At 38.3% G+C, this 27,808-nt stretch overlaps 1 protein-coding gene and 1 pseudogene across 1 annotated transcript; both read left to right on the top strand.

Annotated features, from left to right (window-relative positions):
* Positions 1 to 4,694: 4,694 nt before the first annotated feature.
* On the top strand, positions 4,695 to 9,936 carry LOC127546579 (60S ribosomal protein L17-like; annotated as a pseudogene).
* A 6,003-nt stretch (positions 9,937 to 15,939) lies between these two features.
* On the top strand, positions 15,940 to 17,323 carry NPBWR2 (neuropeptides B and W receptor 2). Its single transcript, XM_051982982.1, has one exon. It carries the CDS (start codon positions 16,102 to 16,104, stop codon positions 17,170 to 17,172), a length of 1,071 nt encoding a protein of 356 aa, XP_051838942.1. The 5' UTR covers positions 15,940 to 16,101; the 3' UTR covers positions 17,173 to 17,323.
* Positions 17,324 to 27,808: the final 10,485 nt, after the last annotated feature.

Raw genomic sequence — 27,808 nt, 5'->3', positions numbered from 1 at the left:
CTGCTCTGCTATGGTTCCTATACTTACATATGTTTATTTTTTCCAATTATATGTAAAAATAGTTTTCAACATTCATTTTTGTAATATTTTGACTTTCAGATTTTTCTCCCTCTCTCTTTTTTCTCCCCTCTTACTAAGACAGCAAGCAACCCAATATAGGCTATATATGTACATATACATATATGTTAAACATATTTCTATATTAGTCATATTGTGAAAGAAGAATCAGAACAAAAGAGGAAAACCACAAGAAAGAAAAAACAAAAACAATTTTTTAAAAATGGAAATAGTATGTTTTGATTTACATTGAGACTCTTTCTCTGAATGTGGATGGCATTTTCAGTCACAAGTCTTTTGGAATAATCTTGATCACTATGTTGCTGAGAAGAGCTAAATCTATCATAGTTGATCATGACACCATGTTGCTGTTATTGTGCAATCTGGTCAATTCACTTAACATCAGTTCATGTAAATTTTTCCAGATTTTTCTGAAATCCACCTGCTCATCATTTCTTATAGCACCAAAGTATTCCATTACATTCATATGTTCAGTCATTCCCAATTGATGGGAACTTAAATGTCCAATTCTTTGCCAGGTGCTTCATATAGTTAGAACTACAATAGGTTTCAGAGGCCACTTAGTCCAAGCTCTTCATTCCACAGATCAAGAAACTGAGTTCAATGGAAGGAAAGTAACTAATCTAAACTAAAGTCACATCTCTACCTATTGCAGGGATGTATAGTGAAAGGAATACTTAACTCCACTTCTCTAGTAAGGTTTTGAGGGCATTAGAAAGAAGGTCAAATACATGGATAAACTATTTCAGATTGCTTACTATCTCAGAGAGAGGAGAGGGAAGGGAAGGAGAGAGGGACAGAATTTGAAACTCAAAACTGTTTATCATTTAAAATCCTTCACAACTTGGCCTCTTCCTGCTTTTCCAATCTTCTCAACTCTTTATTCTATCCATGAACTCTGTGATCAGCTACACTGAGCTACTAACTGTTCTGTTGTTTGTTGGGGTTTTTTGTTGTTGTTTTTTTTATTCCATCTCCCATCTCCATGTCTTTGTATTGGCTTTTCTCCCTTCCTGGAATGCTCTTCCTTTTCATATTTACATCTTACTTTCCCTGACTTCTTCCTTCAAGACTCAAATCAAATTCTTCCTTTTATAGGAAGTGTTACCAGTCTCTCCAACTTTTAGCTAGAAGATCTTTCCCCTCTGAGATTACCTTCCATCACCTCTATTTATATCTTGAACATACCTAATTATTTACATGCTACTTCCTCTATTAGAACATGAACTCCTTGAGGATAAAGGTTGTTTTTGTCTTGTATTCTCCATACTCAGCACAGTGTCCAACATAAAATAAACCCTTTATAAAGTCATGATGACTAATTGAATGAATAAAGTAGTAGTAGTATGATTTGCATCATTATCACTCATGCATTCACACTGTTCTCACTTTCTCAGTTCACATAATCTACGTATTGCTACCTTAAACTACTTACAAATGAGATTTAAGTGTGCCATCACTTATAATCTATGAAAGTGTATGATTTCAACTCAGGTACTCTGATTTCTCAACAACCTATTATACCACTGTACAATAACCAGCTATCAACAAACACCTCTTCTACAGCTTTTTTATAGTAGGGTGTTTAATGATGGTGAATAGATGATTGTGTCCTATTCTTTTCATACTTGGTCTTCCCTTTGGCTTCCCTGCTTTAATTGAACAGTGACAAAAGTTCTGAAATCTAACTATTTCTCCTATGGATTATCCAAATCATGGCAAAACTGAGTTTATCTTCAGATCCTACTTTTAAATAAGTGTTCTATGGAAACTGAGTGGGCAGAGGGTAATAGGTGACTTAGCTATGTGTGTGTATGACCAGAATTAGGGGAACAAGATATTGAGTAAGCTATATGGGAAAGAGACTTGAGAAGGCAGAAATGATTAAATGGAGAAAATTTAGGAAGACTATATAACCCAAAGTTCTATTTAGAAAATACACCATTGTGTCAGAAACTCTTATGTTATAAAAGACTTTTGAACCATTACATAAAAGATACTTGTAGAATAATCTTATTGTCTTGGTTCATGATTCCCACCAAGATCCTGGGGGAAAATGTGTGCATGGCATATCCACCCTACTGTAATAGATTCATATAGATCATAATATTATAGAAGAAATTTTAATTAAATTCTGAGTGTTTCTCCAGAAGGAGCTTGAATCCCTCCTGAATCCTACTTGTGTGTCCTTAATAAACTGTGAAATTCTTCTGACATACTTTGATAAGTTACAAATTTGCCTTGTCTTTTTATTTCTTGGTCCTTTGAAACAACATTGAAACTAAGTGATTGATTCATAGCTACTTCATGTACCTGAGCCATTTACTAGCATTTGATTTTTAAAAGGAGGGTCACATGGTATGCAAAAGGGTACACAGAAGAGTATATAGAAGCTTACAGAGTTAAAAGGCATTATAAAGAGACTGAAATTTGGATTGAATTTTACACACACACATGCATTTAGGGTTGTAAAACAAACAGCCTCTTCCTGCTGGAAATCCCCTCCTTCTCCAGGGACCTATATAGTCATCTAGAAGTTATAGAACTACAATGCAAATAAGATCTTCCATGATGTGAAAGCATTAGGAATTACTAGAGAATCAATCTCCTTTAAATCTGTACAATCCACATCACTCATAGTTCAAGTAGATGTCAAAGTCCAGGCTTTCTCTTCTATGTCAGAACCCTATCCATTGCTGTTCTTTGGCTCAAAAAATAAACAAACAAACAAACAAATAAATAAGCAAATGAATGAGTGAATAAATAAATAAAATATGAAGTATTCAATAATAGCCAATTTCCCTAAAAATGTCCCAAGTAAAAGTGTTCCTCTTATAAAAACCACCTCTCCCTCAAGTCCTGGCTTAGTCCAATGCTTCTTGATTATTAAAGAAAGGGAGTTTGAGGTTAGTTTTCATTCTTCTCACACTGCTATTTCTCATAATCACCCATTTATTAGTTTAACAGACAAGATGTGAATAAGTCTCTAAAATTTTGTGATCATAGAAGTATAATCATTAAACCATAAAGGACCTTAGAGATAATCTAGTCCAATTCCTTCATTTTGAATAGGAGGAAACTATTGAACCAGGGATTCAATAACAGTGATAATAGTTAGCATTTACATAAGTACTCTAAGGTTAACAGTAATAATAGTGTTATACAAATACCCTAAGGTTAACAGTAACAATATTTAGCATTTATATGAAAACTCTAAGGTTTGCAAAACTTTTACATATGTTAGTTCATCGGTTTCTCACAGCAACCCTCGAGACTATGTGATAAAAACTAAATGACTTCCCCAATTCATAGCCAGTAAATATCTTAGATAAGATTTGAACTCAGATCTTCTTGACTCCAAGTCTAGTACTCTGTTCAAAGAATAACTGGTTGATTCATAGACACAAGATTTGAATCATCAGTCTCAAAATCCAAAGTTATTTTTACTCCATTGCCATTTTTAATGCCATCTCTTCCATGCAAGATGAAATCAAAATCTCTACAATTCCTCTACTTAGGGCTCACCATATATTCTCTCTCTTCCTTTCTGTCTCTCTTTCCCCTCCTCTCTTCCCCTCTCTCTTCTTTCTCTTCTCTTCTCTTCTCTTTTCTTCTCTTCTCTTCTCTTTTTCCTGGTTCCATAAGTTACCAGGCAATTTCATTTTACAAAAAAAAGAAACTAAGGCTGATAATGATAACCTCACTTAATAGAATAACATACCCATAGTCACACAACTCAAAAATGTTTGTTTATAGTAAGTGTCCAAGCTTGGACTTGTACCTAGATCATATTGCCTTCAAATCCAATACTCTTTGTACCATCCTAAACTGATTCTCCAAGACTGGTTTCCTTTGTGAACTCACTGCAGTGGTCCATTGGGGGAGATGAATGAAAATTTCCCATAGTTTGAACTTCTCATTCTCAATGGTCTGGGATTTTTTCTAGGCCCAGCAAGAAGCTAAATTAATGTCATGAAAATAGGATCTATGGGAGAATATTCAGGTCTGTAGTTTGGATAACTGGAATCAAAAGATCACACATATTTATACAGACACAAGTCCCCAAAACACTTCTTATCTCCTGTCTACCAGGGCCTCACTAATCCCTATTTCTCTTAACAGCCAATCCCATATCTGGGACATGTGATATCATCTCTTGACTTTGGGCATAAATTCAGACTCTCAGAGGTAGAAAGCACTTCTGAAGCCTCTTAGTTTAACTTATATTGGATCAAGAATTCATTCTTGATTATTTGTTCAGCAAACAATTGATTCAATCAGAAAACATTTAATAAGTGATTAATATGTGGAAGACACTGTGCTAAGCATAGGAAATACAAAGACCAAAATAAATAATTCAAGCACTAAAGGAACTTAGATTATTTGGGGGAAGGGAGGATACATATATACAAAGAAGTATATACAAATTACATTCAAAATATTTTCAAGAAAAACAGTAATAATAACTAGAAGGATGGGGGGAGTTAGGAACCTTGTTTAAGTGATAACATCTCAGCTATACTTTCAAAGATACTAAGTTGCTACAAGACAGAGATGAGAAAGAAGAAAATTTCCAAAATGGAGAAATCACTTATACAAAGGCATGGAGGTTGGAGATGGGACATCTTGTTCAGGAAAATAGCAAGCAGGTAGGTTTGACTAGGCTGGAGAGGTGGAGAGGATGAGGAGATATATGAATGAGAATAATATGAAATGATTGTGAAGATGTAGATCAGATTTTGGAAGGCCTTAAATGCTAAGGAGAGGATTTTCTGTTTCATCCTGTAATTAATAGGAAACCATTAAAAACTTGTGCATAGAAAACAAACATCGTCAGATCTATGTTTTTAAAATATTGATTTGACAATATTATGGATGATGGCTTAGGCAAGAGAAATTTGGAGGGAAAGACATCAATTGCTATGGAGTGGCAGAGTCTAAGCTAAGGTAGAAACTATGGGAGTAGAGAGAAAAGGAAAGATAAATTGAGGTGAGCCCAGAAAGACTTGGCAAGCAATTGATATTGAGTGAAAGGGAAAGATAAATATGAGTTTACAAATCTATGTGACTATGTGCCCCCCCCCCAAAAAAAAAAACCCAGGAAGCTTGAAGAAGAAATTAATTTCAGGGTAATTATAAAGAGTTCCATTTTAGATATGTTATGTTTGCAATGCTTCTAGGGCACCCAGAGATGTCCAGCAGGCATTTTCTCCTGTCCCCAAATAGTGAGAGTAACAAACCCCTAGAAGGATGCCAGAGGTTCCCAGTATCATCTGGGCCATCCAATATTTCATAGAGAATTAATTACTTGAGGAGTACCTTTGGAAGCTCTAGTCTCAGTTATGGACTGTCTGCAAAACTGGACAGACCCTGGAGGACAACAGGAACAACTACCATTTCCTTCTTCCAAAGATACCCTGGAGCCCACATAGATACAATAGCAGCTCACAGCTTGATCACTGGGAGTGTGCTGCAAATTCAGTCACAGAAAAGAGAAAAACAGATACCCTGGGAAATAGAACTAGTGGAGAAATTGCATTTCAAGACTGTTCTTCCAAAAGCAAATGTAAACAGCCAATTAGGGAATGTCCATAAGGAATAACATCATTAATGGATCTTTATGGACCATGAAAAATATATTTCTCATAATGCTAGAATTGAAGAGAAAGTTACTTCTGATACTAAAGAGTCATTCTGAGCCATTTTTTTGAAGCACAGCAGCCTTTTAGTCTTCCTTCGCTGCCAGGGAAGCTGATTTTGGAAAAAGAATGAATCCTGGCTAAAGCTTTTATTTCCCATTTTATTCTCACATTTGCATTATCTCTATAAGCAGTAGTTTAGACTGTGTGGTATTTTGTTATTACGAAGAATATTATCTGATGCACCATGAACCAGGGACTATTTGTTTCATTTTTCTTGTTTTTAATAATACATTTTATTTTAACACCCATGGACAAATAAAGCAACATATAAACAAAATAAAACAATATAAAAACAAAAACAAAATAGAGAAAATGCCCCTTCAAAAGCACAAGTGAACAAACACATACAAAAAAAAAAAAAGAATTTTAAAGTATTGCCATGTAACCAAACCTTTCTGTTATTTGTTGATTACGCTTGAATCAACAGAAAATCAAGAAACTCAATCCTCTAAGGATTCCCACCCTCCTCAGAACCTATCCAGTTTTGGGACAATTTACTTTTATAAAAGACCAAATTTTAGAAATTGAAGACATCAGAGATTTCTGTTCCCTCATACTATGAACAAAGCAAATAGATTCTAAAGCATTTGAGGTAGAGAGAAATGACCCAAAGGACATATCTGCTCCTTACCAATTTAATTCAATAAAAACTTGTGGAGAACTTATTATATACAAAGCATTATGCTAAATTTGGGAAATAAAAAGAGGAAAATTAAATAGCCCCTCCTTCAAAAAATTTACATTCTAATAGGTAACATAGATATGTAATTTGAGGAAGGACCACCAAACACTGGAGCAAGGACCAGGAAAAGCTTTAGGTAGATGGTGGCCTTTGACCTGAGCCTTGAAATAAGTTCAGGAGGAAGACTATTCCAAAGGCACAAAGGCATGAGATAAAATATCACAGATAAGGAGCAACAAGAAGACTAGTTTGGTCACATTTGGTGTGCAAGGGATGGAACAATCTGAAATAAATCTAAAAAGGTAGATTAAAATCAGATTATGAAGAGTTCTAAATGCCAAAAAGGAGTTTTAATTTTCTCTGAGTAAAAGAGAGATGGTAAAGTTTCTTGAGCAGAGAAGTGCCATAGTAAAAGATGAAGGTGGATCCTAAACCTGGACCATGAATAAATTTCAAGAAATTTCTGAATTTGGATAGAGAAAAAAAATTACATCTTTATTTTCATTAATCTCCAATTGGTATTTAGCATTTCCTTCACTTGTAAATGAAGACAATAAATATTCTTATGAGGAGTTCATAAGTTTCACCAGGTTTCTAAAAGGGTCTATGATGCAATAAAAGGTTAGGAATCTTGCTTTAAAAGATTATTTTGATAATGGTAAAAAGAATGGATTGGAGAGGAGAAAAAATGGAAGCAGAAAAAAACAGGCTATTACAGAGGTCTAGGACAGAGATAGAAGACTTAAACAAAGGTGATGACTGTGGGAGTATAGATAAGGGGAAAGATGTGAGATATTGTGAAAAGAAAATGAACAAGAGCTGGGAAATGATTAGGTGTGGTTTAAGGTGGGGGAAGATGATGAAGGTGAGAGAAAAGTCAAGGATGACCACAAAGTTTCAATCCATAGTAAATGGAAGGATGGCAGCAACATCAACAAAATATAAAAATGTTAGGAAGAAGGGTGCACTGAGTAGAAAAAATATCATGTTCCACTTTGAGTGGAAAAAATATTGCATTCCACTTGGGTTATATTGACTTTGAAATACCTATTGGACATCTACATGATAATGGACATCAACATATAATATGGGACTAGAGCTCAAGAAAGAGACCAGGACTATAAATGAAAGTTTAGGAGTTATCTCATAAGACATAATTCTTGAATTGATGAGTCACTAAGCAAGAGAAAATGGAGAAAGAAAAGAAGTCTGAGAACCAATTTTTGTATGTAGCACAATGAAATGGACAAAGAAACAGAAAGAATGATAGCAGGTAAGAGGAAAACTAAGAAAGCATCAAGGATAGAGAGGAAATGTCTAGGAGTTGGTCAAAAGCTGCAGCGAAGCCAAGGGAAAGGAAAAGTGAGGAAGCAATAAAAGTTCATTTGGTGACTTTGGAGAGATAAGCTTCACTTGAGACATTGATGAGCCAGCTTCTGCGCATGCATAATGGAAGGCTCTTTGTAAAATGCTAAGTGGATGATGAAGGAATGAGTGAAACATTTATTAAGCGCTTGTTGTTCAGAAATTTCTGCTTTGTCCAACTCTTCATGAGCCCTTTTGGGTTTTTCTTGTTAAAGATACTGGGGTAGTTTTCCATTTCCTTCCTCAGTTTATTTTACAGAAGAAGAAACAAGCAAACAAGGTCAAGTGATTTGCCCAGTTGCAGTTAGTGAGGATCTGAAGCCAGTTTTGATCTCAAATCTTCCTGATTCTAAGCCCAGTGCTCTATCCATTATCCTGGATTTTTAGTAGCCATGTCTAAATTTCCACTGGATGATGACTAAGGACCCTAGGCTGGGAGAGTTATTATTCCACAAGTTCCTGGGTTTCTGGGATGTCTTTATTAGTATCTCAGGGGAGATGATTATCAAGGTGATAGTGGTGGTTTGACTTGTCTGGCTTGTCTCTTGCTTCCCTCAGGGTGCCTTGCTACTTCATCTAAGCTGGCTTTCCCAGTCTGTCAGTCACAGTTTGTGGAGATTGTTGGCCCCCTTCTCCACAGAAGTCACCTCCCCTGCTAATGGCCTAGCAGCAGGTTCACTGGTTGGGAGGCAGGGGTGGTGGTGGAGGGAATTTCTGCCACTCCCAGGGTTTCTCTGCCTATTAGTAGTAATTGCAACAGTTGTACTAGTGGCGATAAGTAAAATGAGTCCTTTCTCTACAAAGATTTCTCCCCTCAATGATAACTTTAGGGATTTTTAGGGGCTGAAAGCAGGTCTGTTGGTACACAATTATTTCCAAGATTCTTGTGTGCAGAATCCTGAACTATGTCCATCAGGATCTGAAGGGAGACAGTGGTCAAGATGGTGAACATTATGGTTTTAGTTTCTCAACACAGCTGCCTTCTAGTTTCCCCTTTAGAGTACCTACTGCTTTTGCTGAGCTTTCTTGCCTACTGTGTAAGTGGCAGGGAGAGATGACTAACTCTTTCCCCAGGAGTCATTTCCCTACATGATAGCTATAAGGACCAGACAGGAAGCAGAACTTGTGGTGAGGATGCTGTCATTTTCAGGGTTTTCTTGCCAACTGATGTAAGTTGTGTTATGTTACATTAATTGCATTAATTAATTAAATTGATAATGGGACACTAATCAAAAATTAATCAGTGGTACAGGAGAGACACTAACTGTAACTGGCAACAGAAACTAGAAAGAATACACTAGAATGGGAGCTCCAGAATCACCACTAGTCCCTTAAGCAGACCTCTAGAACATTGAGGGGGGAATGTAGCTTAGTCTATAGACCCTTCTGGGAATTCAGTTAATCCAGGCAAATAAAATTTGGAATAAGAACCCCCAGAGTATGCCATACTCAATGGGCTTCACAGCCTCTAAGACCTAAAGTCAATCCCTTCTCCTTTTCCATGGTCTTTGGTGACTTAGATCAATTACTATTGTTAATGCTTTTACCTTGAATTGGTCCTAGGTGAAATACTCTCTTAACCTACAGGATCTCACAAAGTCATACAAGTCAAGGGGTTCAAATCTCCTGATACACTTCAAGAACACCCATGAAACAGTCCAAACTATCAAGACCTTGTATACCTGAACAGCTCCCAGGTATTTGAAAACCGTCATATTGAAGAAACAATGTGTTCCTTTCTGTTGACAGAGCTGGCAGGTCTGCCAGGCTAAGCAATAGGGTTGGACATAGGGTTATTGGCCCAGAAAGAGTGCTGAGTTCTTGCTGCACATGCTTAAAAATGCAGAGTAACAAAGAACTCACGAATTGTTCTTAGATTCTCTTGTCATTGAGCATATCCAAGTTAACAAGGCTCCCAAAATAAATACAAAGGCATACTTACTGAGCTCAGGGTCCAATCAACTCATACATGAGTTTCCTCTTGCCATATTGAAATGATACTTACATAAAAGGAACAAATTGTTCCTACACCAGAAGAAAAAGTTGCTCAAAAGAAAAAAAAGATTCCAAAATAAATTGAAAAAACAAAAACTTATGGCATGGGAGTAAATGCAAATGAAAGCAATATTGCTAATTTTTTGTCAGAAAATAGTTTTTCTTTAAATATGTAATTCTTTAAAATATAAAAAGTGTAACCAATAGTAGCCTGATTTATTTAATGAAGTTAAAAGATGAAGCCTTTGTTCTGGCCTTGAATATATCTTCCTTTAAAACATGTGGAAACCAGAGCAGCTGGGTGGAACAGTGGATAGAGCACCAGCCCTGAAGTCAGGAGGACCTAAGTTCAAATCTGACCTCAGACACTTAACACTTGCTAACTGTGTGATCGTGGGCAAGTCACTTAACCCCAATTGCCTCAGCTAAAAAATAAAAAAATCATGTGGACATCTCCATTGACAACAGATTGAGATGAGTAATGATGCTTTAATGATGTCAGATTAAGATACAACACTTGGGAATGATTGAATTGTGATCTATGGCTCTGCAACACATCCTAGACTTGGTCCATAAAAGGGAGGCTGGGGATAGAAATCAAAGACAAAAGAATTAAACACAGATTGTATTAAACACAAATTTATATCACTGAAAGCAGGTAACTTGCTCACTTTCTGAAGATACAGAAGTCTTAGAGAGGCAGGAGCTAGATAGTAAAAGAATTCCTAGAGAAAGAATGTTATGTTATGTTGTCTGTCAACTGCATCAAACTGGCTTCTAACCTGTGTATAACAGGAGCCAAACAAAGCAGGCTAGAGACAAGAGAGACAGAAATCAAATAGAAGTTTAATTTCAAAGCGTTTGCAAACAAGGAGACAAACTAGATACATGTGCAGGAGGGACACCACCTCCTAAGGGGGATCACTTCATTGTGATTAAACCTCAATACTTATACTCAGTGAGCTGTAGCCCAGATAATAAAGGAAAACAGCAACAATGTAACAAATTTGATTCAGAACAAGCAGGGCTTCATCACCAGAACTTATCTAAGATTATCTAATACTTGCCTCAGCTCAGAGAATACCTTGTGCTGATCAAAGCAATACAAAAATTACGTGGAATAATTCTACGATTTTGCTGTGGTTGAGGTCATCCAGACGGTGAGTGCAAAGGATTGTTGTTATGTCAAGCTGTGGGGCACGTTTGCTTGCTGGGCCTTAGCTCTGGAAAACAGGATCTCGTAATAGTATCTTGATAAGTCTTGGAAGAAGAGGGAATCACCTGGCCCAAGAGATGGTTGTGAACAGTGGTGGAGTGATCAGAGTTCCTGGACTCATGAAAATGAGTCTTCCTGACTTCACTCTATCCACTAAGCCACCTAGCTGGCCACTAGAACATAGTATGTATTTCATAAATGTTTGTTATTATTTTGTTTAAATGTTTATCATTATTTATTGGCTGATCTCAAGATTAAAACAAGTCATATTATAATGACCTGAGTTGGTATTATGGCTACTATTATTGCTACTATCTTTTTTTTAATTTAAAATTTAAATACAAATAGAAAAAAAGTACATTGCCATATGCATAAAACATAAGAGAGGATTCAAAATATAAAGCAATAAACTTCCATTTCAAGAAAGCCTATCTCAGGGCTTCTTAAACTTTTTCTACTCATGACTCCTTTTCAACAGAGAAATTTTTACTTAACCCCAGCTACGTAGATATATAAAATAGATATACAATTCAAACATTTACTGATAATACATCATAAAGAAATTTATTTTAAAATAATTCTTTGATATACATATAATTTTACCATTTATAAAAGATGGAAAATGCATACTTAATGAGATGAATATGCTTGTTTGATTAATAAAGAATTAAATCTTGGCAGAATATTTGATACCTTTTACTGTTGTCAAATTTTTCACAACTCCTACATTCATTTACATGACTTCATATGGGATCAGGACTCATAATTTAAGAAGTTTGGACCTATAAAATAAACACTATATGTTGTGTTTTATTTGCTTCCTTTATAGGTTTTCTTTTGTTCCCTGCTGTGTACTTTTATTTTATTCTTTTTTCCCCTTCCTCTTCACCTTCCCCCAAGAAGGCTACAATTAAGCATATATGTATTGATATATGCTTAACTGTAATAATAAAAAAATTATTATTAATTATTAATATAATAATGGACATTTATCAAATGCATACTACATTTTAGTGGCCAGCTAGATGGCTTAGTGGATAGAGTAAAGTCAGGAAGACTCATTTTCATGAGTTCAGGAACTCTAATCACTCCATCATTGTCCATAGCTTTTACCATCTCTTGGGCCAGGTGATTTCCTTTTCTTCCAAGACTTGTCAAGATACAATTAAGAGACACCCTTTTTTCCAGAGCTAAGGCCCAGAAAGCCATATAAAAATATATATATACAGAGAGAGAGAGAGAGAAAGAGAGAGAGAGAGAGAGAGAGAGAGAGAGAGAGAGAGAGAGAGAGAGAGAGAGAGAGAGACAGAGGGGGGAGGGAGAGGGGGATTTTATATATATACATACATACATATACATATGTATGTATGTATATATACACACACATAGATTTCTGCAATCATACACATATATACACATATACATTCATCCATATTGCTATCATCTTAAGGTGTGATCACATTCTAGCTTTGGTCCATTTCTCCACAAATGAATGTATCTTTGAGCTTATAATAAATGTCCCTAGAGAAATGATCTTTGATAAATAAATAAGAAATATACTCTAAATCAGTAATATTCTGTAAAGGGAGCTTTTCTCACAGAGCTATTCTAGAAAAAAAATCTTTTCTGACTTTCATCTGCTTTCCAAAAGCTGACTTCTTTATTCCTAAACCAGTTTTGGTTTGAAACTATCAAAGGTGGGAAGAAACTCCAAATCAACTCCTAGAAGAGTAAAATGAGGCTATAGGTCTCTGAAAGAGACAAACAAGATCAGTGGTTCTCATTGGAAGACTCATCAATTCCTACAGTGAGTAGAGCACTTTCATTAAAAAAATTAAAATAGGAAATAGAAAAAAATGCATTCTAATAATAATAACAGCTTACATTTCTATAAGGGCTTTATGTTTTATAAAATGCTTTCTTCATATCCCTATGAAAGTGGTGGTGCAAATGTTATTCCCATTTTACAGATAAGAAAACTCAATATCAGAGAAAAAAAGAGACACAGCAGGAGTCAAGAATTCAAATCAGGATCTTGTGATGTAAAAACTAGTGCTTTTTTCATACATGACCCCCATTTTAAGGTAAAGCTATAGAGTTAGGGATTAAGTCCAGGATTTAGTTGAAACAGGAAACTTTCAGATGAGAAAAGTACAATTACCAATGCTTTTCTGCTATTTATATTTATGTCAAATAGAAAAAGGATCACTAAACCTTATATAAGGATTCTTGATGTTTACTTAGAAAACTACATATTAATATTTTCTATTATATCTTTACTTATTTTGTCAAATATTTTCCTAATACTTTTTAATCTGGATCTCTCTCAGGAGTATTGCCACCTGTTTGATACCTCTGGCCTAGAGTACTGGAAGAAATTAAGTGACTTTCCCATGATCACACAGACATTCCATTTCAGAGGCTGGGGTCAAAATCCAAGTCTTCTTGGCTCTGAAATCAACTCTATGAATTTAAAATGCAGATTTTTGCCTACGTGAAGCAAGAGAGAGAAAATTTGGAAGGAAAGGTCTAATTCTCACTATGTAATTCCTTTGGGCTTCAGTTAGCTCATTTATAAGATTGCATCAAGATGGCACTGTGGTGAGAATGTTGGGCTTAGAATCAGGAGGATTCATCTTCATGCATTCAAATTCAGTTTTAAACACTTACTAGCTGTATTATCCTGAGCAAGTCACTTAACTCTGTTTGCCTTGGCTGTCTCATCTGTAAAATGAGCAGGAGAAGGAAATAGCAAACCACTCCTGCATCTTTGCCAAGAAAATCCCAAATGAGGTCACAAAGAGTCAGACATGATTGAAATGAATGAACAACAATGACTTTGATTTGGAGGATTTGAAACAATAATGTGGAACTTGAAGAGCAAGAGAGCATTGGAAGACTTTTCTACTTGGCTTCAGGAGCAACTAAAATGAAGGAAATGGTAAAAGAAGGTTCAGATTGGTATTCACATGGTTTGGAAGACTTTCCAAATTATTCCTGTCCTCTGGCCTGTCAACTTAATGAAGGAGGGCATTATCTATCTTTGATTCATGGATCTGATTTGGAAGTGAGTTATCAGAAAGGTTTCTTCAAACTTGGAAAAGATAGGAGTGCCTGGGAAAGATTTTAATTGTCCCAAACCACTTGGACATATGGCATCTAGGAATACTAGTTTGTTGTGAAGATTGGAGCTGATGAGATGACCTGCGCTATGAGAATGAAGCTCCTTTTGCATAAACCCAGCATTACTAGAGCCAGATAGCTAAAGTAACCCAGGGGAAAAGGATGATGAGCAGGTAAAGAACTTGGGTGCTCAAGCTGTCTCTTCTCCCCTGCAGGAGCAGTGCTCTAGTAGGGGAATTTTAAGTAAGTAAATAAGTGAGTCAATAAAAAAGATAAGAAAATCTCTTCCCTTCTGGGATTGAACAATACTATCAGTAAACAGGTAGAGCAAATTGTCCTGGAGTCTTTCTGCCCCCTGGAACACACATGGCTTGACTGATAAACTTTAATAAGATGATAGCTTGGGGTAAGAGCATAGATATAAACAAATACACAAACAGACACAGATACACACAAAATACACAAACAAGTTCATAAAGAGAAATCTGACATATCCAGGTACAGGTACACAAAGACACAAAGGGACACACCCACAGAAACACAAACACACTCTCACAAATACACTCTTCCATTCACAGACACAGGTATACACACACACACACACACACACACACACACACACACACACACTCAGTTGTTGTTACATTTGAAGAGAAGTCAGCCTCAGGTCCCAGTCTGAGCAGCACGAACTTCTCAGTTCATTTGCTTGTGGATGCTCTGATGACAAGTGTAATCCCCTGGGCTGCCAGCGTCATCAGGGCTTAGAGACCCTCCACCTCCGCCTGCGTCTGCAGAGAACAGAAGACTGGGCTCAGATTCGGAGATACCGGGGCTGTGGCAGTGACCAGGAAAAGCTTCAGGTATGGAGAAGGAGCACTCACTACTCAGTTTTTAGCACCAGAGGCTGAGGTAAGAGGACACGGGAACTGGACTCCTCAGGCACAGACTTGCAGGGAGTCTTTGAGGACTACAGGAGCCAGCTCTGAAGCAGGTAGGCTGTGCAGGGACCATGTCTCTACTACGGGAGTTGGGTTCCCACCAGTCTCTTTTTGGGGTGAGGAAGCAGGGCAGTGAGTAGGAACTAGCATTCACTGTGACAGCTTGACTTCCCCACCACCACAAGTGTACAGTGGGCAGCATGCTTACTGTGCCCTTTATCCTGAGTTTGGCCATCCTTAATCCCTCAGAGCCACAAACTTTTCTCTCAGGTCTCTCAAGTCTGTGTTGTTTTGTCTGTAGCAAAGGGACAGGATAGAGCCAGTTTAGCAAGGGAGGAAGGCACCCCCTATCCATGGTTGCCTAGACAGTCTGCATGCCTGACACCCACATTGTCAGCTTCTGTTTTGCTGGACAGCGCACTTCTGCTAACACAAAGTCTCTGTTGCTCGGATTCCCTGTGGAATGTAATGATGACCCAAAAGGAGAAATCGTTTCCACAGGGGAATTTAAGGTCTCTAACTTTAGCAGAAGCGATGGTGAATATCAGGCTATCTTTGGGGAGCTATAGAAAGTGAATTATTCAGAAGGGAATGTGTCTTCACAGGGGCTGGAAGGCAGGAGGCTTGCTCTACGTAGCCAAGAAGGACTTAGAGAAGATTCTTCACCTGTTTGTGGATTTCTCTGGACAGAAAAGAACAGAGTAAAACAGGAAAGTGACAGCGATAGAGGGAGCCATGCAAAATCCTATAATTCAATAGGGAATGGGATTTGAGGATCCTTGGTGAGTTCAGGTCCTTTCTGGAATTTCTGAAGCTTTATTATGGAATTTTTACCCTGGGAAAGGGACTGATACTTTTACCTGGGGAGGAGGGAAGGAGCATTTGCTGTGATGTCTGAGTAAGATTCTTAAACCTCAAATATTTCTGGTTGTTTTTTTCCTGATTTCAAGTCCTGAGCCCAAGCCTCAATAACAAGCCAATCTGTTCATCCCTCCAGCCACTATGTGGAATATGGGACAGGAGCCCATAGCCCCATCAGAGGTCATGATACAGGATGACCAGCACCACCAGGCTGGAGACACGGGGATGTGGCAAGAGGACAATTGCTCTTTCTTCAACATGACAGGCAGTGACTTTTACCCAGATAATAGCAGTCAATCCAATTGCACATTCCCAGAACAGTCTCTAGATTTCTATATCCTCCTCCCAGTGATGTACTCTGTTATTTGTGCTGTGGGATTAACTGGCAACACTGCGGTCATCTATGTGATCCTCAAGGCACCAAAAATGAAGACAGTAACTAACATGTTCATCCTGAATCTGGCCATTGCTGATGACCTCTTCACACTAGTGCTGCCCATCAATATTGCGGAACATCTCTTACGTTACTGGCCCTTTGGTGAGCTCCTCTGTAAGGTCATCCTAGCCATTGACCACTACAACATTTTCTCCAGCATCTACTTCCTGACTGTGATGAGTGTAGACAGGTACCTGGTCGTATTGGCCACTGTCCAATCCCGACGTCTGTCCTATCGAACCTACCGTGCTGCAAGAACCACCAGCATCTGCATCTGGCTCTGGGTAACCCTCATTGTCCTGCCCTTCTTCATCTTTGCCAGTGTCTATACCAATGAACTGCAGATCAAGAGCTGTGGACTAAGCTTCCCTCAGCCAGAGAGGTTCTGGTTCAAGGCCAGTCGCATCTATACCCTGGTCCTGGGCTTTGCTATTCCTGTTTCCACCATCTGTATCCTTTACATTGGGATGCTTCACAAGCTGAGGGCCATGAGCTTAAACTCCAATGCCAGGGTCTTGAACAAGGCCAAAAGGAAAGTGACCATCATGGTCATCATTGTCCTAGCTGTGTGCCTCCTGTGCTGGATGCCTTTCCATCTGGCAACCATTGTGGCACTAACTACAGACCTACCCCAGACCTCCTTGGTCATTGGTATTTCCTATTTCATTACCAGCCTGAGCTACACCAATTCCTGTCTGAACCCCTTCCTCTATGCCTTCCTGGATGACAACTTCCGAAAGAGTTTCCGAAAGATGCTGGAATGCAGAACAACCTGAGCAAGTGGACCCAGCTCCCCCACCATCCCCAGTCTCACTCTCTGTGAGCCTTCTCAAGGGTCTAGACACAGCCAGGTTTGGGGCAGTCCCCCACTCTCTATCTCTTGTCTTTTTTGGTATCCCCAGTACTTAGCACAATGCCTGGCATATATTAAGCACCAATAAATGTTTGTTGATGTGACTTGCCTTCAATGTTTCCACCATTTTTGTGACTCTGGGCCCTCCTAAGGAAAGGTTTCATGGAATCACAAAGATACAGTGAGTGTTCTCATTTCATTTGCAAACAGTCCTGGGTTTTTATGTCACATTCCTATGTTGCCACCTGCTGAACATATCTAGGACAACAGCCCAGATTTGAGGGTACAAATTGAGTTTGGGACAAACTCAAAAATGTCCTGTTCTCAAAAAATTCCAAGTCCATCCCAAAAGGATTGACCTGGACAAACCAACAGAAACAAACTCTCCCCCACCAATCAGCTCAGAGAGAAAAACTCAAACCAACCCAGAGAGTTACCCAGAGAAACTAGTTCAGATAGGCGTTCACCTTAGATAGATCAGAGTAGGCTGAAAATCTCTCCAGACTGCATAGATTAACACAGGAAAAACGACTAACCAAACTGATCATCCTGGAACAGACCAGATAAACAGACCTGGACAGACTGATCCAAGGTGAAAAGAATAGCATGGAAAAATTAGGTCAGACACTTTCCCCATTGTTTTTAGAGAAAAGTCTTGTGAAACAAAAGGACCAGGAAGGGAAGAGTAGTAATGCTGTTTTCTGAAGCCCATTGAATTCTTTCTTAATATGCCTTGATTTAGGGTCTGGCTGCAGACAATTGTTAACTGTGTGAACCTGGGCAAACCATTTAATCTCTGTTTACCTCAGTATCTTTGATTGCAAAATGAGGATAATAACAGCATCTACCTTGCAGAATTGTTGGTAGGAACAAATGAGATAATATTAACAAAGTGTTCACCACAGGCAGAGCACTGTGTAAATGCCCATTCCCTGCCCATGACTAAAATTTGAACACAATACATTTATCTTATCCCCAAAGGATTAAAAACAAGAAAATGGGGGCGCAGAACACAACCAAAGAATGTGTTATCAAGAACTGTATATGTGAGTGAACATTCATAGAAGTATTATGTGTGTGTTGTCTAAATTAAGTCCAAGAAGCTGTACCATTTCCACAAAGAAGTAGCATGAAGCTGTTTTTATGAGACCTTTACCCCACCCTTTCTATCCTTAACATGACCTGTGCTCCAAACATGGCAGGGAAGATTTGAGAATGCAGAGGCTACTGAAGGAATCTTTTCTTCTTACATATTGCCTCCCACCCAAGAAAACTAAAGGTTGATCCTGGTATAAATAGTTACCACATTGTCCAGCCCCGGACTTCAGGAGCTCCCCCTCCCCCCACACACACTTCTTGTCATATTATCGCCATGAATTTGCTCCCGTGACCCATTCAGCTGTGATGCCCACATGGTGCCTCTTCACCTGCTCTCTTACCACCACGTCCCATGACTCTAACTTCGTTGCCTGGCCCCCAAACGCAGCGCATCCTGGTTCCACCGCCGCTGCCCCCGCTGCTGCGTCCCGCGGCACGTCGCCCAGGAGGATGGATACCCGGAGCAGACGGCCCCACGGGCGCGCCAGGGCAGTAAACTGCCCCCTCCCCCTCCCCCATACGGAGATTGTGGCCACTCGTAGTCATAGTCACAGGTCCCGGGGACTGAACTAAGAACTAAGGGAAAGTGTGAAAGAAACCAGAGTCCCCCTGGCTCGAGTGACTCTCCAAGTAAAGGAGAGCAAGTAGCTAGTAGGTCATTGATGGGATCTAGAACATCCAAGAAGTAACAGTGGCCGTGGCTGGATCAAGAGGTAAAAAGTTTGGGGAGTTTGGTGCCATCTCTCTACTGCGAACACTGCTGCCCGGGAGGTGAGACCACAGGCAAAGCTCCCGAACGGGAACTCTCCCTCTCCCCGGGAACGAGTTTGCGAACTTCATTTAGTTCCTCTCATTAATCCACTCTGCCCACTAATCCTTTATTAACACCACAAATCACTCCCGCCCAGGGCTCCCTGACTCCCTAAGCTTTTTACTACCCCCAAAACCTCGTAATCCCCAGGCGTCACTGACTACCCTGAATGATGATTTTTTTGGCTCCCAACCAGGACCCTTTCTGCTATCAACAGCAGCCAAGACCCTAGCAGAGTGGTCCCGGCTTGTGTGTGGGGCCCCAGCGCCCCCTGGTGGAAAGGGTCCCCCATAACTGATCGAGATCAATGGCTAGACTCGTAACTATGTAGACCTGGCACACCTCCCGGGGTGAACTTTCTTCTGATGGAAGAACAGAAGCTGGGCAGAAGGAAAAGAAGAAAGGCGGCACGAGAGCAGGAAAGGGGCCTCGCTCAGAGACAGGAAACTCTCCGCAGAAGGGCTAAGTTCTGAAGGCCGTAGTGAGGGGGAAGTGCAGAGAGCGGGAGGCTTATCACACACACGGGGGATCCGGGTATTGGAACCTCCAGGGGTTCCCGGCACAAGGAACTGGCCATCCACCCGCCAAGCCCCTGCTGCACCGAAGACGCAGGCACCTTCTAGGGCTCCAGGCGAAGGCTTGGGGGCTCGTCCTCCTTGAGAAAGGAGAGAAAGTCTCCTCCACATCGGTCTTGTCCTAACCCAACTACAGCACGCCCCAAATTCTAAACGTGGGCGCGCGCACACACACAGACACACACACGCACACACAGAGCCCAGCACCACCTCACCACATACATATTGCACCAGTTCATCACATATACAATGTCCGGTTGCCTCAGAAACTCTCCCCCACACAAAGCCCCGCCCACTCATATAGACCCCCTTTACACACCCAGATCTAGAACCCTCCCTCAGTGAACATGAGCAGCCCTCCCTCATCATCCCTATGTATATGGTATCCAATCCCACACAGCCCCCACCCTCAGATCAGCGCACGCCCCTCCCCCCCACACACACACAGAGTGATACATACTGCAATGACCCCATAGCAGCATTTCTAACATCCAACCCCATACACACACCTTCTTTTGTAGCCCCTTTCTCAAATACACAAACAATAGCCACAGAGACAGCTCACAGCCCTTTCTATATATACAACTCTTAAATACATCTTGCTCTCCAGTACACAACTTTGTTCCCACACACAAAAGTATACATAGCCTCCCCCCACTTCCAAACACACTCAAAGAGCCTCTATACCCACCCACAGACACACATTCTCAGTCCTACCTTGTATCTGCATACTCACCACTCACACAGTCTCCTTCCGGCTTATGCCCCCAGTCTATAGGTACAATTCAACAACTTGAACTCAGCCCATATATATACATATACTGCCCCTAACTCTTTTTCAGCACCCAACAATATGTGCAGACCTTGTTGACCAGCCTCAGCTCAGAGCCACATAATCTGAATTGCATGTGTAGACATACTCAGACAGCTGCTGGTCCTTGCTCATCCACCCTGCATGTCACCCAGAGCCATCTCTAATCATCCTGGTCAATATCTGGTCACTGGACCCAGGTGTCTCTGGAGGAGAAAGTGAGGTGGGTGACCTCCCTCACTTAAATCCATTTCACTTCATGTCATGGCATCATCTCTCTGATATCATGGTCCACGTCAAGAAAGAAGGACAAACAAAAAAAACCTATATATGCACACAGCTCTCCAAAAACAATGCAAAACAAAAAAACAGCCAATAGCCTGAGCCCAATGCAGATATACATTAAGTATATTTTCTTAGGACAAATTCCATGTAAGCCCCTTAGCCTTACCTCAGCTTTCTAAAGTACAAATTTGATCATATCACTACCACCCTTATTGGATCAACTCCACGGACTTCTTATTGCCTGCCTTTAAAATCCAATATAACATCTTCTGCCAAGCTTTTAAAGCTCTCCGTGATCCAGTCCCTTCCTCCTTTTTTAATCTTTTTACTTCTTATATATCCCATCTACTCTAAAGTTCAGTGCCACCGGACACTTTGCTGTCCCTCACACAGCATCTCCCAATTCCAGGAATTTCCACTCACAGTTCCCCATGCCTGGAATTCCTTCCTTCCTTATTTGTACTTTCTAAATTCCCTGGTTTCCTCCAAGCTTCAGCTAAAATTTCATCTTCTGCAAGGAACTTTTTGAGGTATTTTCATGTTAATGTCCTCTCTCCGATGATTATCTTCAGCTTATCCTGTATATATGTGTTTGTATATAATAATTAACACATTGCCTCCCAATTAGACTGTGAGCTCCTTAAAAGCAGGAACTGATTGTTTTTCCTTTGTATCTCCAATCTTAGCATAGTGCCTGACACATAGAAGTATTTGTTCCTTGAAAGACTAGAATAAAATAATAAAAAAGAAAAAGAAAAGAGAGAAGTAGAGGGACATCCTCCACATCAAAAGGAAAATTTGTTTGTCCTTCATTCTGGAAGAGTATCAGGACATCTGAGAAGTGATGCCATGACATGCAGGTGAATTGGATATAAGTGAGACAGAGCTGTGTAAAAGGAGGGTTACTATTATACAGAGAAGAAAAAGGGAAAAATCACTGAATGTTTGGGTTCGAGTAATAGATATGGGATTCTTTGTAGAGAACAGGACATTTGACAGTCTCTGGAAGATACAGGTGCTTGTCCTCCAAGGACTAATGATGACAGTCACATGGATGCTATCAATGAGTGATCATCCAGGAAGAATAAAAGAAAATTCAGAAAACAAGTTGTGGCTAGTGACAACTTGCTATATAATAGGGTAGCTATTTATTGATCAGTATAAATAATAAAGAGATCTGTTATCTTCCTGGACAGATGTCTGGCATATGACAAACTTTTCTAAGTCTTGGAGAACCTAACGATCATTATTCATTCTCAGTGATTCATATGGAGGCAAATTATATTTCCAGAAAGGACCTAGAAAGCATTGCTAGAAGTTAAAAAGTGCTGAGCAAGAAACTGAATGTAGTTTTAAAAGATAGCAGACTATTAAATAATAAAAAAACATACATTTCCACACCATGCTGCCTGAACTTTAACCATATTTTTCATCTTTTTCATATCTAGCCCAATACAACCTTCAACTCTGCTTTGTTAGTGTGAAGTTTGGGTAGATGAGTTTTGCCTTGTCTCACCTAAAACCAGGTCTCCCCAGCATTTTCACACCATACTGTGTCTTTTCTGGTTCTGCTTTATGTTATCTTCCTCCATTAGAATGTAAGCTATTTGAGGGTAGGTATTGTCTGGCTTTCTTGTTTTTGTACTCCTAGAACTTAGCACAGTGCCTGAGAATAATTGCTTTACAAATATTCTATCAACTATCTACTTATCTATCTATGAAAAGAATCAGAAAAATGAAGCATAATAGCGACCATTGAGGTGAAAATCAATAAATAAAAGAAATATTCTGATAGAAATATCCAACAGAAAACATGCACAGAAGTAAAACTATAAATGTAGTGGGGGGAAAAAAAAGAAAGAAAGAAAATGACAACTGCAATGGATTGGTATACACTGATCCAGCTGTTCTGGAAAGCAATTTGGAACTGCCCAAAAAGTTATTAATCTGTGCATACCCTCTGACATAGCATTAAAACTAGTAGATTTATACCCCCAAAGAGAAGTAAGAAAAGGGAACTCATATGAACAAAAATATTTATAACAGCTCCTTCTGTGGTAGCAGGAATTGGAAACTGGGGAAGAATCATCAAATAAGAGATGACTGAACAAGTTGTAATATCTGAATATGATGAATGCTACTGCGCTATAAGAAATGATAAAGGGAATAGTTTGAGAAAAAGCTAAGAAGAATTGGATGAATTCATGCAGAGTAAAACAAGTAGAATAGGAAAAAAAAGCTACACAGTAAACAGCAATATTATAAAGAAAAGCTTTTCTGAAAGACTTGGGAACTGATTGGTGCATTGACCAACCATGATTTCAGAGGTTTCATGATAAAAAATGCTAACCTGCTCTTGACAGAAAGGTGATGGGGTCAAATTAAGGACTTAGAAATATTTTTAATTTGTCCAATTAAGGAATTTGTTTTGTTAGTCCACACATATTATTAACAGGAATTTTGTTTTTCTTTCTCAATTAGGCAACCAAGTAGAAGAGTGGATAGAGTGCTGGATTTTAAATCAGAAAAACTGAGTTTAAATCTGGCCACAGACACGTAAGATAAGTCAATAGACCTCTGTCTGCCTATTTCCTCATCTGTTTAAAAAAAAAAAGATAATAACAATGCTTACCTTTTATAAATGCTTTGCAAACTCTTAAGCACTGTAGAAATGCTAGCTATTATCATGAGAGGCAACAAGATGAGGAAAAAATGCTAATTTTCATTTATTTTAAAAATAAAGATAATAAACAAATTATTCCAAACAGAGAGAAAATGAGAATTTATATCAAAAGACTTTATATGTATAAATAGGGAGTGCAGTGACTATCTTAGATTTTTGAAAGACATATACAAACTGACAGCAAAGGCAGGTACTAAAGATAAATTAAAATTAGCATCCTCTAAGAATAAGGTCAAATGACCTTATTCTCAAATGAACTAAGGCTGTCAAAGAATGCCAAATAAATAAATAACAAATGACTTTTTAAAGATATATTTGGACAAAGAGGCCTCATTAAAGTAAATTTAGGATTAATGTTCAGAATGGGGCAATTTAAACAGAAGATGGCAAGAAGATAAAACTCCTAAACTTTTTCTCCTGTTCTCTCCACCAAAAAAGCCATTTTTGCACTGGGAAAGATAGAATGACGAAAGGACATTGAAAGGTACTGTCAAGATATTACAGATAAAAATTAGCTAAGCAAGTTTTAACACAGTGCTTTGGTTTGATGTATAAACACCTATTAGTAGTTTCAAAAAAAAGACCAAAAATCTCAGTAAGAAAAGTAGGGGAAATTGTGTTGTGTCTTGTTATCATAAATGATGTTTACATGTTTGCCACAATGATTGACTGTTATCTGTATTCCAAGTATACATTCATCTCTTTTCTAGATTAGAGGTGAAAGGAATCAAAGAATGACTCTCTATACTCTGGGTTGTCAGGGATGAAGCAGGGGAAACTTCTATGAGGGTGAGGGGAGAGAAGACAGAGAGAGAGAGGGAAAGGGGGAGAGAGAAAGGGTAGGTGAGAGACAAAGGGAGGGGAAGAGGAGGTAGAAAAGGAGGGGGGAATCGAGATTGGAGGGAGGGAGGAAAAGAGAAAAATCTGAGGTGAAAGAAGGGAAAATTGATCCTTGTCAGGATCAAGTGGAGGAGGAATGTTACAAAGAGAAGAAATGGAATACTTAAGACCAGTTGCAAATAAGAATTTAAGAGATTTGAGGCTTTTTCTTAAGAGGAAGGAGTTAAATGCTCCAAGAAATGATGCAATAGAACCACAAAAGCCATCAGATAAATATTATCCAGTAAGGGTTAGAAGAATTTTTTTTTAAAGAGTGACATGAATTGGTGATTGATTCCTTGATTGGGAACATTGAGGCAGCTATTTATCACCATAAGAACTAGAGAAAGGTCTCTTGTCTTTCCAGGGCATGTATCCAAGAGAATTTCCCAAGACTATTGAATGATAACTATGCACTTTTGGTGATTCATATGGACATAAATGATCCTGCCAGAAGAAATCTAAAAAGGATAGCCAATGATTATGAAGTCTTGAGGAAATAACTGAAGGACATAAGTGCATACATTGTTTTTCTCACTGTTGTCCTATGCAAGCAAGGAGTATTGGTGAAAAAAAATTTAATTTGGGAGTGAACATAAGTCATATCTTAGTACAATTTGGACTTCTGGACCAATGCTTAAAATATAAGGATGTAGGGATGTCAGATCCCTGACCAGAGATGTAGTATAAAAAAAAAAAAACGGTTGGTCAGAATGTGTCTTACAAAACTAACCAAAAGAGATTTCAGGGGGGGAAAGGGATTAAGGAGGGAGAAGACTGCTTATATCTGTCCCCAAACTAGAATATAATACAAAGTAACCACAATGAAGGAAAAAATATTGACAAGTGTTCACAGAAAATAAAAGCCAAGAAATGAGTGAACAGCAAAATCCAAAAGATCTATATACAAAAGCTAGGAAATGAGTAAAAGAAATTAGAGGTTCCTAAACCAAGAAAACATATTTGTTCTAATAATTGTCACTGACATTTGATGAAATAAAATTCATGACTGAATCATGACTCTAGATGAGAGTGCTTTATTTAAAAAGTCAAATGGGATGGGGATATTGTAGATTCAGAAGACATATAAGAACTAAAGCAAAAGAAACATAATAAAAACTATTTAGTTGAAAGCAAATAGAAGGAGAAACAGAAGTCACTAGTGTACCACAGATCAACAATGCAGAAAGAGGAACTAAATTAAGAATTTTGCAAATATCATAAACCTGGTGTAGAGGTAAGATATGGGAGACTTTGACAATAAAAGTCACTGACATTAATATAGTACTTTAAAGTTTTCTTTCTATCAATTATCTGTTTTGTCAATCCTCATAACAAACCAGAGAAGTATTACTATTACTATTATCCTCATTTTATTGATGAGGAAACCAAGACTGAGCAAATTACTTGCCCAGGATCATATAATCAGTAAGTATTGAAGGGAAGGTTTGAATTACATTTCCCTCATTCCAAGTGTAACTCTTTAATCCACCACCATCTCTTTTGAGAACTCAGTCACTACCAAAGACTAATAACTTTATTTACCTTTTTAAAATTCCTTTTGATAATTGGTTTGGTATTTCTTTGATTGGGGGGTTTCATTTATTACTAACATTAGCTCAGCTTAACAAAGGGAAATTCTATTCTAGTATGAATTTTCATTGACAGGATAGAATCAGGTGGAAATGATGGAAATCCCTTCATTTGAGGTTTTTTTCATTAATTCCCTTGAAATTCTTGACCTTTCGTTTTTCCATATGAACTTTGTTGTTATTTTTTCTAGGTCATCAAAATAGTTTTTTGGGAGTCTGATTGGTATAGCGCTAAATAAATAGATCAGTTTAGGTAGTATGGTCATCTTTATTATATTTGCTCGCCCAATCCAAGAGCATTTAATATTTTTCCAGTTGGTTAGATCAGACTTAATTTGTGTGGAAAGTGTTTTGTAGTTTTGCTCATAAAGTTTCTGATTTTCCCTTGGCAGATAGATTCCCAAATATTTTATACAATCAATAGTTACTTTAAATGGAATTTCTCTTTGTAACGCTGTTGGGTTTTGGTGGTAATGTATAAGAATGCTGATGACTTATTTTGTATCCTGCAACTTTGTTAAAAGTGTGGATTGTTTCTAATAATTTTTTAGTAGAGTCTCTGGGGTTCTCTAAGTATACCATCATATCATCAGCAAAGAGTGGTAATTTGGTTTCCTCATTGCCTATTCTTATTCCTTTAATCAATGATGGAAATCCCAAAGAAAGATCATCACTCCCTCTCAGAGTTTGGTAAAAGAGGAAGAAAATCTGGACATAGTCTAACATGCATCCTGGATTTTGAGAAAGTAAGCTTCAAAGTGTTCAAAGAATTCAACAGGTTAAAATGCTATAGGAACAGTCAGTCCAGGAAGGATAGGAGATGCTCAAAAATGAAATTCTGAAGATACATAGGAAAATAATTCCATTGACAAAGAAAAATAAAATTTGTCTGAAAAGACTGAGGTGGATGCACAGGAAATTCACCAACCCATTTAGATTTTAAGAGAAATATACAGAATATGGAATCAAGACCAGATCACAGAGAATTAAAAGAAGAACATGACATGGCCCTTTACAAATAGTAGCAGGAATATAGATTAGTAATAAGGTTTCCCCTATGTTTCTTTCTAATGTTGTGAAAATTAATTAAAGTCTAAAGTGGTATTATCCCTGACTACCTTGTCCTTTTGATGGAGGCCAAATGTTAGCCAGCTAAGGTAAGTAGAAGATTTTCTAGTTTTCCAGAAACTTCCAGAATTTAGATTTTGATGGTATTATTTCAAAAAAATGCAGGTTCACTTCCATTCCACAATGATACCTCAGAGGACAATATTTGGTAAAGAAAACAAAAGCTAACCAAGAGTTGAAAACTTCTACTTCCTTTCTATCATGTTTTCACTGACTCATCCATTCTGAATAGATCATCATCATCATCATTTTGTCTTCATTTTATTAGTCTTCATTGGGTATAATACATCCTTAAACTAGAGCCCAGCATTTTAAACCATAACCCAGAAATCTAAACCCCATTTTCATTTGTCATCTTCTGAAATAGCTGTTCACTTGAAAAGTCACCATTCTCTTCTGAAGTCTTTACTATCAGTCAGTAGCACTGAGAGAAACTCAGTTCCTAAGTGATTAAAGTTATCAATTTCTTTCCTAGAACTGAATAACCCCTAGCATTGATTTCCAGGTTCCTTAATGGTAACATCATTTCTTCCTAAGTGAATCATCTCATGGGGATTGTGTTCATCAGATTTCATAGCACTGTCTCAGATATATGCCCCCAAAAGATAGCAGAATGCTCTAATATTTATCAGGTTGACAAATAGCTGCTTTCATAATTCTCAGAAGGGAGTTATGACACACCACTACATATCTCTTC

Source organism: Antechinus flavipes, chromosome 2 (assembly GCF_016432865.1).
Source record: "Antechinus flavipes isolate AdamAnt ecotype Samford, QLD, Australia chromosome 2, AdamAnt_v2, whole genome shotgun sequence".
Lineage (NCBI taxonomy): Eukaryota > Metazoa > Chordata > Mammalia > Dasyuromorphia > Dasyuridae > Antechinus > Antechinus flavipes.
This window is presented reverse-complemented; position numbering and strand designations above follow the sequence as displayed.

Excerpts from the sequence above, each read along its gene's own strand:
- NPBWR2 (XM_051982982.1), top strand. The coding sequence starts at position 16,102 with ATGTGGAATATGGGACAGGAGCCCATAGCCCCATCAGAGGTCATGATA.